The sequence below is a fragment of the Talpa europaea genome (genome assembly GCF_964194135.1).
Source record: "Talpa europaea genome assembly, chromosome: 14".
Taxonomy (NCBI): Eukaryota; Metazoa; Chordata; class Mammalia; order Eulipotyphla; family Talpidae; genus Talpa; species Talpa europaea.
In genome coordinates, this window is record NC_140082.1 from 80,188,736 (window position 1) to 80,205,903 (window position 17,168).

Genomic DNA, 17,168 nt, shown 5'->3' on the forward strand with positions numbered 1-17,168 from the left:
AAAAACAACAGGCTAGGACATCAACCAGAGAAAATGGAGCAGACTGGCCTCAGACCTCCCTCCCATGCGATGTCCACAATGGCATGCTTGCCACCAAAGAACTAACAACAGAAAAGTTAAAAATATACTAACTTTATGAGCAGTGGGAAGGGCAGGAGCTAAAGTATAGAGTCTGCATTTCCATCTGCACCTTTGTACTCTCTGAATTTTAATTTCCAGGAACACTGATAACACTTTCCGCAGCAGCATCATATAAAGCACAGAGAGGTCGCACTCCACCAGCACGCGGGCACCTCGGATGCCTGCTCTGCCTCCTTCACCGCGGGTCCCATTACGGGCTAACGGCTGAAATTCTTGAACTCACACAGCAGGTGCCTTGCTCGGGCGGCTCCTGGCTTTCTGTTTGGGGTGGGTTTTTTTTTTGTAATTGATTATATAGCAAGCGAAAATAAAGTATCATGAAATATGTATAATTTACATGTTTCCATTTTTCAAAAAGAAAGTCAATCTTTTTTTAAAGATTTATTTATTTATGCATACAAGAACGGGGGTATAGGCCAGAGGTGTAGGGGGTGAGAGGATTCACCAGAGACAGAGTGGGGAACAGAACAGGCAGATTGGCTGAAATACACTGCTGAGGGGAGCAGCGGGGAATCAGGAGAGGTCTGCTGTGCCATGTGGGTAGCTCCCTGGCCGGGGGATCAAACTTGTGCCGCAGTGGCTGCGGACAGCTTCAGAGGTTGCATCTTAACCCCCTGCACCCCCAGGGAGGCCAGAGTGTCAATCTTGAGGAGAAGCTGTTCACTAGATAGGATAGGCCTATAGATCTGTTGATTCACTTGCACTTTCTAGGTGCAATTTCCTCTTCTTGAGAAAAGTGGGTTCTGAGCCTCACCTCCTCTCAGGCACCAGAAGGCAATGCCAGCACGGAGAGGACACGGGTGAGGACACGGGGACACCAGGGTTGCCCTGACTGGATTGACTGGCAGGTGTAAGCACATGCCATGATTCATTGCCCTTTCCTGACACTGGGTCAAAACTGCACTTCTAAAAAGATAGTGTCCCTTTGTGGATAGCTGAGAGAATTCTATGGGGTATAATTGAGAAGAGAAAAAAAATATTTTAAAGATTTATTTATTTATTCATACAAGAACAGGGTTGTAAGCCAGAGGTGCAGGAGGTGAGAGGATTCACCAGAGACAGAGTGGGGAGCAGAACAGGCAGATGTACTGAATACACTGGTGAGGGGAGCAGCGAGCGAGACAGGAGAGGTCTGCTGCGCCATGCAAGTTGTTCCCTGGCCAGCTGCGGATCGAACTCATGCTGTAGTGGCTGGCAGTAGCTTGACAGCACTGTCTTTCACCCCTGCGCCACCAGGGAGGCCCAGAAAAAAATTTTTTTTAATCATTGTAGCCAAGCTGCTTATTAACACGTTAAATAGGTAGCAGCGGCATACCCCTTTCTGCTGATGGTTCCAAAAATGCATTTCGAAATCACAATCTGTAGTCACTGTCAAAGTCATCATTTATAAGAACTTCTCATTTTAGATGAGAAGCGCTCACGTCTCTTTTGCGTGTTTCCCCTGATAACTGAAAATAGAGCGTTCCTATGAAATCTTCCGTAAGCAGAAATGGCAGAAATCGAAGAAGTAATTACCATCAATTTATATGGAAAATGTTTGAGCCTTCCCAGACCCCAAAAATAACCTACCAAATCATACCTAATGACACAAAAATCCTAAAATAACACTAACATATACTAAAAGCGGGAATGCGGTAAGTACACAGCTGTATAAGGCAGTCCAGGGAGGGTGCTTGGTGGGCCAACCTTGGGTGCACACTGGCTCTAGAACAGCTGCTGCAAAACTGAGCTTCATCCTATTTTTGCTTTTCACTTTTTGCCCCAAAAGTGAAAATCCCCCTTTGGATTTCTCTTAGTTCGTGAAAACAGATACTATCAACAATGTAAGTCATTCAGAAAAGTGAAGCAGTGTAATGCAAACTCTCAAAAAGCAGGGGATACCTGTAACTGGAAAACTTCAATATTTTTCAATTAAAACTTTGCTTTTTCATGAAGTTCCAGATTCCCTACATTTTCTCTGCAAAAGAATGAGCTTAAATTTTAAGAATCTGTTTTAGAACAATTAAACTGCATGTCTATGTATTTATAACCTCGTAAGACTCTAGTACCTGCCAATGCAACAAAAAGTTCCTTGTGACATTCATTATGCCCGGGACACTTGACTGAAGACCTCTCCCATTGTTCCAAAGTGCCAGTATTCTCAATTCCTTTGGGCTCCTAAAATCACCATCTACCCTTCAAAACACAATACTTTCTGGGCCTCCCTGGTGGTGCAAGGGGTTAAAATGCAACCTATGAAGCTGTCCGCAGCCACTGCAGCATGAGTTTGATCCCCAGACAGGGAGCAACCCACATGGTAGGCAGACCTCTCCTGTCTCGCCCACTGCTCCCCTCAGCAGCGTATTTCAGTCAGTCTGCCTGTTCTGCTCCCCACTCTGTCTCTGGTGAATCCTCTTACCCCCACATCTCTGGGTCTGTACCTCAGTTCTTGTATGTATAAATAAATAAATAAATAAAATCTTAAAAAATAAAATAACATAAAATAAAACACAACACTTTCCAACACAGTTGGAAATAAAGGAGATAAGAGCAGGCTATGATTACAAATTGAAACTATCATCCTAAAACATGATATCAAAGTTAAATCAGTTAAAGTGCCCATACGCAGAAACATAATTCTTGTAGGCTTGACGTCTGGGTGGGTCAGGGGCCAAAGGGCCTGGAAATCATACCTTCACTAGGAACCATATTCAGTCTCTGGAAAGGAAGGCCCCGAAAGAAATCACACCTGGCCCCACACAGACAGCTGCTTCTCCAGAGCCTCCCAAAAACCTAACAGGAGCTGGTATACATATGGCTCCTGACTCCCTCTGAAAGAAAGACAAAGGGGCTTCTCCAAGAAGGAAAGGGTCCTCCCTGCCTCATGCAATGTTCTCTGCAGCAGGGCCTGTGGGGAAGCAAGATGGGTACATTCCTGAGGAGTCAGGGGAAGCCCTGTCCCAGCCTTTTCTGTCTCTCAATGTTCCCTTCTTAGAGACACCAGCTGTGCAAGGGCAAAAGGTCTCATACATGGTTTGATCTTATCAACAGATATGGAAACAATATAAAGCAGTCTTAAGAAACCATCACAGGCTTTATTATATTTTCTTTACTTTGCAATAGAACCATAGGATGTAGTACTTTTTGACCTTTTCAAGATTCAAATTCAAAATTCCCAATAAAAGACTAAAGTAAGAAGGAAAAAAATTCTCCTTCACATACTCAAATCATGTGACTCTATAATGTTCAAAGTTCATTTTCTTTTGAACAAGTCTTTAAATATGAACCAGGAACAGAGAAAAGGTTCCAAGATTTTCTCCTGTGGAGTTGCAGGGTAGGGGACCAGAGGGGTGGGAAAGAACAAAGAAACCATGTGGCTTGAATAACAACAGTGATCATATCTATCATTTAATCTGGTGTGCTAATAGAAAATTCAGATTCAAATAGATTGTTAAAGATGAAAATGTAACTGTTAGAAGAATGGAGAAGCATAGCAGAGGCGTTGGGGAAGGAATAAAAATCAATTTGAGAGCATATATTTGTACACCCAAGTTCATAGCTGTAATGTTCACAATAACCAAAAAGGGAAAGCTACCCATTTGTCTACTGATGAATGAATAAACAAAATATGTATGTATGTATGTATGTATGTATGTATGTATGTATGTATGCACAGTGGAATATTATTCAGTCATTAAAAAGGAAGCAAATTCTGACAGAAGAATGAACATTCATTCAAAGAATCACTGGTACTCACATCATATAGGAACTCTCAAGCAAAGAAACAGAAAATTTTGTCCCAGCATAGTGTTACCTGGCACAAAACAAAAAAGCCTCTCTCAAGGAGCAAACACTCCATTCAGACTACATGAGGATGCCATGGGAAAAGGCCACTGAAGGTGTGCTCAGTCCCTAACCCCCCAACAAAAAATATATTACAAAATACACAAAGAAATCAGATCACCCACCATAAGCAGACAACGAACAGAAGTGGCATACAAAGGCATCTGGTAACAGAAATACCAAATGGCGAAGCACATAAAAAAATTTTGCTTAAACTGATCAAAGACATAAAAGAAGGAATCGAGACTTTAAAGGGAAAAATTTAGCACTCTGACAAAAAGATTTATAAAAGAACAAAATAGAACTTTTAGAATGAAAACAGTCGTTGAAATTAAAAACTCAAAGGACACATTCAATTGTTGATAAGAAATAGCTAAAAGAGAGCTAGTGAAATGGAAAAAAAAAAAAACATGAGGAAAATATCCAGAATGCATGGTAGAAAGACAATGAGGCAATATACTACCAAGGAAGATACATAGAAAGCAGGAAGTCCAAGAACATATAGAAGGATATGATAGATCCTGATTCAAACAGCTTTCATTTGGACAGAGGAGAATGCAAGTAATAAATCCCCATTCATTAAAAATTCAGACAACCAAGTGAAAAGATAACCTTAAAAGCAACCCCAGAAAAGACAGATTTCTTACAGGCAGACCAAGACCAGAATTCTTCACAAAGTCAAAAGACTTCTTCAAAATAACCATCAAACAAGAATTTGACACCCAGATAAATAATCTGTCAAAAGAAAGAGTAGAGTCAAGCATTTCTTCAGACAAATAAACATCAACATACCTAAAAAAAAGCCTTTGACTAAAGAAGAAATTTAAATCAGAAGAAAATGATAGAGCCTAAGAAAAAATGGTAAGCAAAGAAACTGGTAAATATGGGTCAATCAAAAAAGGTGTTGACTGAACTATCACTATTTGCAGATGATATGATAATATACATAGAGAACCCCAAAATCTCCACAGAAAAACTAATTCAACTCATCAATCAATTCAGTAAAGTGGCAGGATACAAAATCAACACACAAAAGTCAGTAGCCTTCCTATACACAAACAATAAATCTGAAGAAGAAGAAATCAAAAAAACCACCCCTTTTATTATCGAAACAAAAAAAATCAAATATTTGGGAATAAATCTAACAAAAGAGGTAAAGGACCTATACAAAGAAAACTAAAAAACACTGTTAAAAGAAATAGAAGAAGACACAAAGAAATGGAAAGACATCCCCTGCTCATGGATTGGAAGAATAAACATTATTAAAATGGCCATCCTACCAAAAGCAATATACAGATTCAATGCTATTCCAATCAAAATCTCAATGGCATTCTTCAAAGAAATAGAACAATTATTGATGAAATTCATATGGAATCACCAAAAACCCCGAATAGCCAAAGCTCTACTGAAAAAAAAAAGAAGGAAATGGAGGCATCACACTCCCAGACTTCAAACTATACTACAAAGCCATAATCATCAAAACTGCATGGTATTGGAACAAGAACAGACATACAATACCAATGGAATCGAATAGAAAATCCAGAAATAAACCCACAGATTTATGGTCAACTAATCTTTGACAAAGGAGCAAAGACTATGCATTGGAGCAAAGAAAGTTTGTTCAATAAATGGTGCTGGGAAAACTGGGTCGCTACATGCAAAAGAATGAAGCTTGACCACTACCTCACACCATACACAAAAATCAACTCAAAATGGATTAAAGAACTAGACATAAGACCTGAAACCATAAAATACATAGAAGGAAATATAGGCGAAACACTACGGGATTTGCACATCAAAGACATCTTTACAGACACATCACCCAAAGCAGTGATAGTGAAGACAAAGATAAACAGCTGGGACTACATCAAATTAAAGAGCTTCTGCACAGCAAAAGAGACAATAACAAAAACAAAGAGAAACCCCACCAACTGGGAGAACATTTTTGCACCCAACACTAATGATAAAGGACTGATCACAAAAATCTGCAAAGAGCTGATGAGACTCAGCAACAACAAAGAAAATAATCCAGTCAAAAAATGGGCAGAAGAGCTAAAAAGAAACTTCTCTGAAGAGGAAATGCAAATGGCCAACAGACATATGAAAAAATGTTCAACATCACTTGTAATCAGGGAAATGCAAATCAAAACTACCATGAGATACCATCTCACACCAGTGAGAATGGCACATATTAAAAAAACTAGCAACAACAAATGTTGGCGAGGGTGTGGAGAAAAAGGAACTCTCCTGCACTGTTGGTGGGAGTGCAAACTGGTCCAACCACTATGGAGAGCTGTGTGGAGATTTCTGGACCTACTAAACATAGAGCTTCCATATGATCCAGCAATTCCACTCCTAGGTATTTACCCAAAGGACACAGAAACATCAATTCCAAAGAACACCTGCACCCCTATGTTTATAGCAGCACTGTTTACAATAGCTAAGCTTTGGAAACAGCCCAAATGCCCAAAAATAGATGACTGGATCAAGAAGATGTGGTACATATACACCATGGAATATTACTCAGCATTCAAAAAAGATAAACACATGCAATTTGCAGCAACATGGATGGCGCTGGAAGGGATCATGCTCAGCGAAATAAGCCAAAAAGAAAAAGAAAAATACCGGATGGTCTCATTCATAGCAGGAATCTAGAAAACTTAAATAAGGGACCAGGAAAATGAATATAAGAAAGTGAAAATCAAAATCAACAAAAAACTATGAACCAGAGACACTTTTTGGGGGGTGGGGGCGGGAGGGGAAGGATTGGGGTCAGAATGGGGCATTTGCAATTGTATGGGGGAATATAAAAATAAAATTTAATATTAAAAAAAAAGGTGTTGACTGTAACAACTATAAGAATAAGACAAGTTTCTATTGTGTGTAGTAAGTCAAAAAATAAAGCAAGAATGTGTGATACTAATAGCAGATAAAGCAGAAACTAATATCAAAGGCTTAGAAAACAATAAAATGTGCACGATGTTATGACAAAAGCTATCATCGAAAAATAAGATATATTCATGAACATTCGCACGTAAAACAACTTGAAAGTTAAACACATAGAACGAACTCACAGAATTCAAGAAATAAAATAGGATGATTTCAACACACCTGTAGATCTGAAGCATCACTTAGACAAAAATAAAAGATTCAAATTTGAAAGCGAATGTGACATAGGCTGATATTTTCTCAAAACTATCAAATTACAAAATATAGAAAAGTTACAATCCTTATTCACTGACTATCACCAACTAAGAGACTCAGCAACAAAACATCGATACTCAACTTCCATCTCTGAAAACAGACTACCTGCTAATGAAGAAACGTTCTATCGAATTGAAAAAAAAAAACACTAAAATTAATAAACATCGAAAATTTGATGCAGTGAACCTATAAATATACCTACTGCGCAGGCCTAAGACTCGCCAAGCTTTGCCAAAACCCCACCCTGCCTTCTGGTTCTCAATGACCACCGGAAACCTGCTTTGTCAGCCGCTCTCAGACCTGCCTGTCCAGACCACTCCTTAAGGGGTAGCTCACGGAGATGTCCTATGTCACTACCTGTCAGCAGCTCCCTCTTGCTCCCCATCCCTCCCACCTCCTCCACTGACCCTCTGCAGGCCCTGCTGCTGCTGGTGGGTGGTCATTCCCATCTGTTCTGATCTGTGGAGGTTCCCATTACCTCTGTTCACCAAGACATCTTTGGGCTTTTTCAAAGGTTATCTTCTTGGTTAGTCTAATTTACTTTTTCTTTCTGGCTTATTTCGCTGAGCATGATCCCTTCCAGCTCCATCCATGTTGCTGCAAATTGCATGTGTTTATCTTTTTGATTGCTGAGTAATATTCCATGGTATATATGTACCACATCTTCTTGATCCAGTCATCTGTTTTTGGGCGAGGAGTTTTGAAGAGATGGAAAAAGTATTTTATGCGGAGCTGAAGGCGAAGGTGGAAAGTGACACCCAAAGCCAGGAGGGCACCCAAAGGACTATGGTGGGGGACTATGGGTACCTTGGTGGTGGGCATGGTGTGGTGACATACATTTGAAGAGGTGTGAATCTGTACCCCTAAAACACATAGTATTGTAAATCAGCTTCTTACCACAATAAAATAAATAATGAAAAAAATTTTCAAGAGGAAAAGAAAGTTACTTTGCTACTATGAAGACATCGCCATAAAACGTTTTCTACAAGGTATGAAGCAAAGGGCAAATACATGAAGAGACATACCAAGTTCCAGGATGTAAGAGCAATAGGATAAAACTGTCAGTACTTCCAAAATGGATCCATGAATGTAATGCAACTCCAAGCCAGACTCTAAGAAGATATTACCAGCACCTAGACACAGATATTGTAAAGTTTTATATGGAAGAACAGTCAAGGCACTTTTGGAAAAGATCAGAGTGGAGGGAGGTGCTTTAGCAGAGAGTGAAACTCGCCTGGAGTTTGGTGGTGTAGACTGGGGACTGTGAGGGTAAAACTGAACAGAATCCTGGGCCTCCCTGGTGGCGCAGCGGTTGAGTGCTGGGTTGCGAGGCTGCCCGCAGCCTCTGCAGCACTGGTTCGATCCCCAGCTGCTCCCCGACCACCAGAGGAGGGTCCCACATGGCACGCAGACCTCTCCTGCCGCCCGCTGCTCCCCTCAGCAGTGTATCTCATCACTCTGCCTGTTCTGTTCCCCGCTCTGGCTCTGGTGAATTCTCTCACCCTCCCGCGCTTCTGACTGTACCCAGTGCTTGTATAAATAAATAAATAAATCTTTAAAAAAAAAAAAATACTGAACAGAATCCTAACACAAGTACATGGGAAATTTGAGAGCAAATAATACTAGGCTGTTTCTCCATGCGGCATGCACAATAAATTCTGGATGAACTCAAACGTGACTCTAACAGGTAAGATGAACATTAGAAAGAAAGAATATCTGTGTGACCTCTGTAAGGATGACCCTTTTAACTCATCAAAGAGAACCCGCAAACTATAAAAGAGAAAACCTAAGTTATGATGACATAAAAACTATTTGCAGCACAGAATGAAGCAAGCATGACTACTCAGATCAAATGAAAACAATGAAATCTTTTTTTCTCTATCAGACAAAGAAAAATGTGAACCACTGCCAAGACCCCATGCAGGTAAGAGGAAAAGGAATGCTGCTCTCAGGTAGTGTTTCTGTGGGCAAGCACTACAGTCTTTTGCAGAAATTAATCCAGCAACAGCTAATGAAATCCTGCATTTGAATGCCCTTTGACTAAGCAATTCCACTCTGGGGAACTGACGCTCAGAAAACAAGCATTGGCATCTATGGCCAGATAAGCAGAATTCTCTGTAGAGACAGAACTGAAAGAACCAGAATATTCCCAGCAGGGGAACAGCTGAATAAATTATGATAATTCATACCATGGACTCTTATGCAGTCATTAAAAATAATGGGAATAATAAAAATGAGCTATGGCCAGAAATATTTATTATATACTAAAAAAAGTCACAGAATCATGTGTGTGGTATAATCTTTTTTGTATTTTTTTAAATAAACCTATTCCATACATGTTCATAAATTCTAATGTGCTTGTGGTTGTAAAGGAAAGTGAAGACATTCAATTAACCAAAACTGGTGGCAGAAATTACCAATGGCTATAGAGTTGGAACACAGAAGGCCTGGTTGTTCTTTTCTTTATATACTTCTTTGTTTTCACTCATGGCAAGAAGCATAGACTGCTTTTGAAATATGAAAAGATCCGACAGTATTTCTTTTCTTTTTTTTTTAAATTTATTTATACAAGAACTGGGGTACAGGCCAGATACGCGGGAGGGTGAGAGGATTCACCGGAGACAGAGTGGGGAACAGAACAGGCAGACTGACGAAATACACTGCTGAGGGGAGCAGCGAGTGAGATAGGAGAGGTCTGCTGTGCCATGTGGGACCCTAGCTGGCAGGCCGGGATCGAACTGGCGCTGCAGAGGCTGTGGACAGCTTCACAGCACTGCGCTTAACTGCCTGCGCCACCAGGGGAGGCCTGGTATTTCTTTGTGTGTGTGTGTGTGTGCATATAAATTTTTTTTTAATTTTTATATTCCACATACAATTGTGACCCCCTTATTTTGACCCCAATCCCTCCCCTCCCCGCCCCCCACTCCCCATAGAGTGTCTCTGGTTCATAGTTGTTTGTTGATTTTGATTTTCACTTTCTTATAGTTATTCTTTTTCCTGGTCCCTTATTTAAGTTTTCTAGATTCCTGCTGTGAGTGAGACCATCCAGTATTTCTTTTAAAGGAAAAACAAAACACACGCGCTTAGAGAGCTTCCAATGACTGTCTTTATCTTAAACTATGTAACTGACAATGCGAAGAAGTCATCACGTGCTTGTCTGTCTCTGATGTCCTGGGTATTAATGAAAGTTCAAAAAAAAAAAAAAATAACGAAGCTGCTCTATCAAAGGATAACTGTTCAAGACCTACACCCAAGTCTGCTGTTCTTCTAAATGGTTCATGCCAATCTTCTCTCAAATGGGCAGGGCCGATCCCCCTCCTAACTCCTGGAGGGATGGCAGGGCCCAGGGGCGAGAACACCATTTAAAGGTGGTTCCCAGGTGACAGATGGAAAAAGCAGCTGCTCCGTCCAGCTAGATCTGCCACACCACCTATGTCCAGTTCTGCCAATGTGCCCTCAACCTGAAACTTCCTTGACTCCCCTAACATAATTCCTCCCAAATTTCTCTTGTAGCTTCACCTTCCAAGCATGCTCTGTGCTTTACCTAAGAAACAGGGGGTGTAACCTTGAGAAGGGTGTGCCTTTTATCCTCTGCCACTTTATTTTATTCCATCCCCTTTTGTCTCCCCAGTGGGGAGGAATTGAGGGGGTGGGAGGCTATTAAGGCTAATGGTTAGAAGTGAGGCCACTATATAGCAAGAAAGCTCAAACTTGACACTGACCACTTCTTTTTTTATTTATATTTTTTTAAGATTGATTGATTGATTGATTTATACAAGCACTGAATACAGTCAGAAGCGCGGGAGGGTGAGAGGATTCACCAGAGCCAGAGCGGGGAGCAGAACAGGCAGACTGATGAAACTCACTGCTGAGGGGAGCAGCAGGGGAGGCAGGAGAGGTCTGCCTGCCATGTGGGACCCTCACCGGTGGCGGGGATTGAACGGGCGCTGCAGAGGCCGCGGGCAGCTTTGCAGCCCAGCGCCCAACCTCTGTGTCACTAGGGGAGGCCCGACATTGACCACTTCTTAGCTGGGTGATCTTGAACATGTGAGATGGTTAATTTTATATGTCAATTTAACGGGCGAAGGGATGACCATATAGATGGTAAAACAATAATTCTTGTGTTTCTGGAAGGGTGTGTCTGGAAGAGATTAGCGTTTGGATGGGTAAAGAAGACCCCCTCACCAGCGGAAGTGGGCATCATGCAATCCTTTGAGGACTGAAGAAAATAAAAAGGCAGAGGACAGGGGCACTCACTCCCTGGGCTTGAACTAAGACCTCCCTCTGGTCCTGCCATTAGACATTAGCTGATTCTTCAGACTCACTAGGAATTACACCATTGGTGCCCTGATTTGTGGGTCTTTGGACTCAGATTTACTTGCACCACCAGTTGAAGACAGACGGCAAATCATGTGACTTCTCGACCTCCATGCCATGTGAGCCAATTCCACGAGTAAATCATATACACATATATGCATGTATTGTACACCTACATCTGTCCTCCACTGACTGTATTGGCCAAAGTAAGTCAGAGGCCCATCAAAATTCAAGTGGAGAGACCTGCACAAGAGTGTGAGCACAGGGGCTGCCCAGGAAATGGGCTGTCACACCGTGAAATGTCACCCCACATAAGAAACACTCAGCTTAATGTCTGCTGCCCGGTAAGAGCTCATTTAAATGGGAGCTGCTTTCCTTAGGTTTCATTTTTTACTCAAGCGGTTATTTTTACAATGTGCAAACCACAGAGAAGGCCTGAACACCTACAGGTTGCTAAAACACACATGCATCTCATGTCAGAAGAAGTAGACGCAGCTGAGTGCAACCCTAAACCCAAAAGAACAGGTTTTTGGCAAAAAGCGGGCCACATTCCTGAATGGAAAAGTGTCCTTTGGCAAGGCAGTTTCTAGGTCTCAGAGTACAGAGACACACATGGTGAGGGGCTGCTGCCACACTCACATGCAAACCTGGCCCAACATAACAGCTCCGTTTCTGCAAAGGGCAGAGAACACATGCAAAACGGTATGCACTGTACTGAATTTTAAAAGTGCTTGTGGCCGATTAATCTTGAAGAAAGAAAACAAGCCCGTGAGAAGTAGCTGAGAGGGTGAGAGGGTGGGCGAGAGACTGAGGGCAGAAGTTACCTTCAAAATCCCTAACATGTAAGCAGAGTCCACTGTGCTCACTATTGCTCCCCAGAGCCAAGAGGAGCATCTGCTCACAGCAGACATTTGTGGAATTACTCTGCAGCACGGGAAGTCAGGACTAATAGGTTATAGTTGTCAAAGGAATAACACGGGAAATGCAAACTGAGTTACTGCTTAACATATTGATTTAACACTTTGGAGTAAAATGAGATGCATATATATTTTTCACATAACTTTGCTACTGTGTCCAATTAATGTTTTCCCTTTTAGGTTGATTATTAAAAGGCAGCTTTTTTCCACGCCCTTGGAAGCACCAAAGCCACAGCTAAATCTAAACAGGGGAAGGCCATGCTAAGGGAGGAGCCAGGAAGTGCAGACGCTAACTTACCAGTCTGCCACCTGTAGGCTGGATCCAGCAGACACAAACCTCAGTGCCCACCAGACAGACGCCACCAAAATAATGCATATTAAATAATGCTAAATTTTGAGCAACAGATGTGCGAAGACTATATATAGTGTCCCATGTGGATAGAGGCTCCCGTGTTCCTGCCCCTAACCCCCTCTCTGGGATTTGAACACTGAGAGGGCTGGGACACACCTTCTGCTGTCCAACACTCACCCCTGGTCTGAAATAAGCTTTGGAAATTAATGCCCCTATTGGGATGAAGAACCACACCTGTATCGATCAGGGTGTTACAGCTGTGTTCAGATCACATTTCAACAGCCCTGCAATGGACTTAGAGAACAAAGGCCATTACAAAAGAAAAAGAATGACAAAAAGGAAAAGCTGGACAGAAATGTGAATTTTTTTTAAAACTCAAGCACAAATTGCAAGCATTGCATTACAAAGGCTTGGGTTGGATTTCTGGAGACGGAATTAAAACATACTGAGTTTACAGTGTAAGCCCAAGAGACGTACTTGAGCACCATAAACCAAATGTAGTTACAGATGTCAAGAGTTCTCAGAACAAGTGCCTCTCTTTATAAATATCTGCTCTGCATATATTTCCCCCATTTCCACATGTCCATTCTTTATTAAATAGAGGGGGAAAACAACTTTCATCGGAGGCTGTAAAAGGCACCCCAAAAATGGACGCTTGGGCACAATCCCCTCCTTTACTAGCGATTTCCTGGTGCCTGTCTCCTATGGAGGCTTGTTAGTCCCTGGCTTCTTTGATTTGGGGGGTCAACATCCTGAAAATCGGTCACCCTGAGCTCAGAAAACACGCCCCCAGGGCGCCGGCCGCCAGCCGCCCGCCCAGCCCAAGTGCACGGTTTCTGGTGCGCGCGGGAGGCGCCAAGTCCCGACGCCAAGTCGGCGAGTGGCCGCAGGGGTGCTGGCCGGCCCCCGGGACGAACCTGTACCCCGACGGGGCGCTCCCTGCGCCCCAGCTCCCTGCCAAGGCCGCGGCGAAGACGAGGCGCCCGCGGGGGCGCAGGATCCCACCTCCCCGCCTGGGTCGCCTGGCTCGGCGGGCTGCGCCGGCACCAGCGCGGCCGGGTCGGGTCCCGGGTGCCCCAAGCGCGGCGCCCCGGGGCTCCGCCGCCCGCCCAGGCGCGCACCCCGCGCCCGCCGCCCGCCTCTCCCCGCCGCCCCCGGGACCGCCGCGGGCTGGGCGCGCGCCGGGCTCCCGCTTCCTCGCGGAAAAGTAACTCCCGGACCCGCGCCCGGGGAGCGGCAGCGCGGGGCTCCCGGGCGGGAGTCAGGTGCCCGGAGTTCTCCCGCTCGGAGTTTTGAACTGCACCCCGCGCCGCCGCGGCTCGGCCCGGGCGCTCGCGCCCCCAACTTGGCGCGCCCCGGCCGGCCGGCCAGCGCCCCCGCCCGGCGCCCCGTCCCCGGCGGCCGCGAACACTCACCGAGAAGCCGGCCCAGAAGGGGCAGGAGTGGCGGACGCGGGCCGAGGTGGTGAGCGCCAGCGCGGCGAAGCTCACGGCCACGATGAGGCATCCGAGCGCCATCTGCGTGGCCCCGAGCGCCAGCACGATGCGGGAGCGGCCCGGGCACTCGCGCAGGCGGGACAGGCTGCGGGGCAGCGCGGCGGGGCGCGGCGCGCGGGGCCCCCCGGCCGGAGGCATCGCGCCCGCCGCCCCACGCCTCGCCCCGCTCCGCGCGCGCCGCCGCCGGTGCTCACAGAGGGTCCGAGGCAAGTTGCGCCGGGCGCGGGAACGGCCTCCCCGCCGGGCGCGGGCGCTGCGGCGGCCGCGCGCTGGGAGCCGGCCGGGCCGGGCGAGGAGCCTGGCGCCCGCAGCCCCGGCCCGCGCCCGCGCCCATGCCGCCGCCGCCGCTCCGCAGGGCCGCTGCGCCGCCCGCCCGCCTGCCCGCTCCGCGCCGCGCTGCGCCCTCCCCGCCCGCCCGCCCGCCCGCGCGCGCCCCGGCCCGAGCGCGGGCGCGAGCCGGCGCCGCCGCGGTCCCCGGGCGCGAGCTCCGCCGCCGCGCGCTGAGCCCCGGCCGGGCGAGAGCGCGAGCGGGGCCCGGGCGGGGAGCGCGCGGTGGGCACAGGTGCGGCCCCCGCGGCCCGGCCTCGGCGCCCGCGCCCCGCGCCCCGGTGGCGGCGGGGCGGGAAGGAGAAGGGGCGCCGAAGTCGCGTCAAGGGCGCGGGCAGCAGCCCCCGCCGCGGGACCGGGGCCGGCCACGCGGAGGGCCTGGAGCCGGGGCTGGGCGGGCCGAGCCCGCGGGGGCCGCGGGCACCGGGCTGTGGCCCCGCAGGACGCGGGGTGAAGGCGGAGCGCTGTGCTCCAGGTGTGGCGGCGGGAGCCGCTCTTGAATCAGGAATCCCCAGAGCCACGCTACCCTTTCTGCAGTTCCCGAATTTCCCAAGCCATCGCCGGGAGCTCGGCCCTGCAAGAGGAGGCATTTAAAACATCCCCAGTTCCCAAGCGGGTGCCTCTACCCACCTTTCGTTTGCAGGGCTCTGGGTGGGAGTAAAAAGTTTGGGCTTGAAACAAATAGCACGAAACGAATTTAAATGAACAATATCGCCGAGGATCTGTTACATCATCTCTTCTCCCTCTGGCCAGTTGAAGGTTTTAAGGAACTGATTGTACCAGAAAAACTTGGGGGTTTTGAATGGCACATCTCGCTTTGTGGCCCTGTTGAGGTGACAACTTGCAGACTGCTGGTGTTGGAAAGGGCTGTGTTGACATATGAAGACACCCACTAGTGTCAGGAAGTCTGAAGGGATCGGGCATAAAAAGGCAAAGTGCATAGCAATAAAGAGAAATGGTGAGTCCAGGCACTGTCCTCCCACAGCCTCTGACCAAACGAGGGAGTCCCCTATTGGATCTGGAAATGCTGAAGAGTCTCGCCCCAAAATATCACAGTTACTGGTGCTTGAAATCTCACCGTTAGAGATATTGATTCCTTTGGGGCTTGAGGAGCCTCTATTAAAATGCAAATTCCTCTTGAAGGGGCAATAGCTCAAGCCTTTATCAGCCAACACCTTGGCAGGGATGGGATTTATTTTCCAATTTAATGGGATGGCCAAGTGATGAGCAGGGGGTGGGGAATTCCACAGATAAAGTGGCTGACCTCAAATTGTTGGCCTATAGCCAACGCTGCCTCTCCTCCAATTCCTATCTATGACACCACTGAGCCTCTGGCCGGCATCATTTAGAGTACTGGCGTACACATTCAAATTTCCTGGAGACATTTCCTATCTAGAAATTTGCAGGGCAGCACTTTTTTAAGGGTTTGGAACAATACCAAAGCATGATCCTGGACTGCCAGGAAGTTGGGTTCTCGCTCCAGTCACCTCGCTCCTTCATTCCTTTATTCATTCCTTCAATCAAAGGCCCAAAGGGCTCATCATGAAGCACCCTTTTAGGCTCTTAGAGCACATTTGTGAACCAAACAGACCAGACAGGTACAAGAAGAGAAACAGAGAAGCATAACCACTATGTAAGCTGTGTAGTTTATTGACACTGTGTAATATTCAAGAAATATGTTAAACACACACTCAGTGCCAAACATTGAGGACATGAGGATGAAAGGAAGCAGACAAGCTTCCTGTCCACCTGCTTCCTCTCCACCCAGGCTGCTAGAGAGACTGGTAGCAAGCAGATAATTGCTCCAAAGCCACTTGTAACTGGATTCGCTGTTAGGGAGTGTTCCACCCAGAGCCCTGAAGCATGCCCATTTGAAAAGAATTTTCTGACCACAATACCTAAAATGGATCAAGGGGCTGTCCAGGTGAATGGAGAGCATTCGGATGCTGTAACCATCATGTAGGCCTGAGGAGACAGTGTTTGGATTCAGGTAGCCATGTTGGAGCTATTCTGAATCAGGTGGATTGTGGAGATGTTTGGGAGGTGTCAGTGATAAATTAAATACAAGGGAATGTGCCAGCTGGTCCACTATGAGGAGAATGACCCAAGGTTGGAAACCTCCAGTGAATTTCCACTTGTGTATTAGATGTGCTTCCACATGTATCTGTGAATCAATTCCTTCTTATGTATAAGTAGCATGAAAGGACACCCCCACCCCAGGCAGTACGTCAGGGGTTGCTAATGTGAGTGAGTTAGGAGAAAAATTGACCTTCTCTGTGAAATTTTATTTTGGGGCAGAGGGAGATACTGATCCAGAAATTAACATCACCTTGTTCTTTTGACAATTATTTATCTCAAAGAATTTTAAAATTCTGTTTTGTTAAATGCAGAAGCCAAAATTACCTCGGTAAGCAGTTGAGATTGGAGAGAAATAAAGTGAGATGATTTCATGGAAGGATTTATAAAAAACAACAAAAGGAAGGGAGAGAGGGAAGGGGCTTCACCCCACCTCTGATCCTTACTACTCATTAACGCTCCTTATGTGAAACGGCTTTTTTCATGTGAGAGAATTATAATAACACATGTCCTAGT

The 17,168-nt window shown here is 45.9% G+C and overlaps 1 protein-coding gene across 1 annotated transcript in view; it reads right to left on the reverse strand.

The window, feature by feature from the left end:
* Positions 1-14,387, reverse strand: part of ENTREP2 (endosomal transmembrane epsin interactor 2) — a gene marked incomplete at both ends in the record, with an annotated part of 270,257 nt that extends 255,870 nt beyond the window's left edge. The window contains one exon of the mRNA XM_084253053.1: positions 14,169-14,387. Within this exon, the coding sequence (XP_084109179.1) occupies positions 14,169-14,387 (219 nt within the window). The remainder of the gene's footprint in view (positions 1-14,168) is intronic.
* Between the last annotated feature and the right edge of the window lie 2,781 nt (positions 14,388-17,168).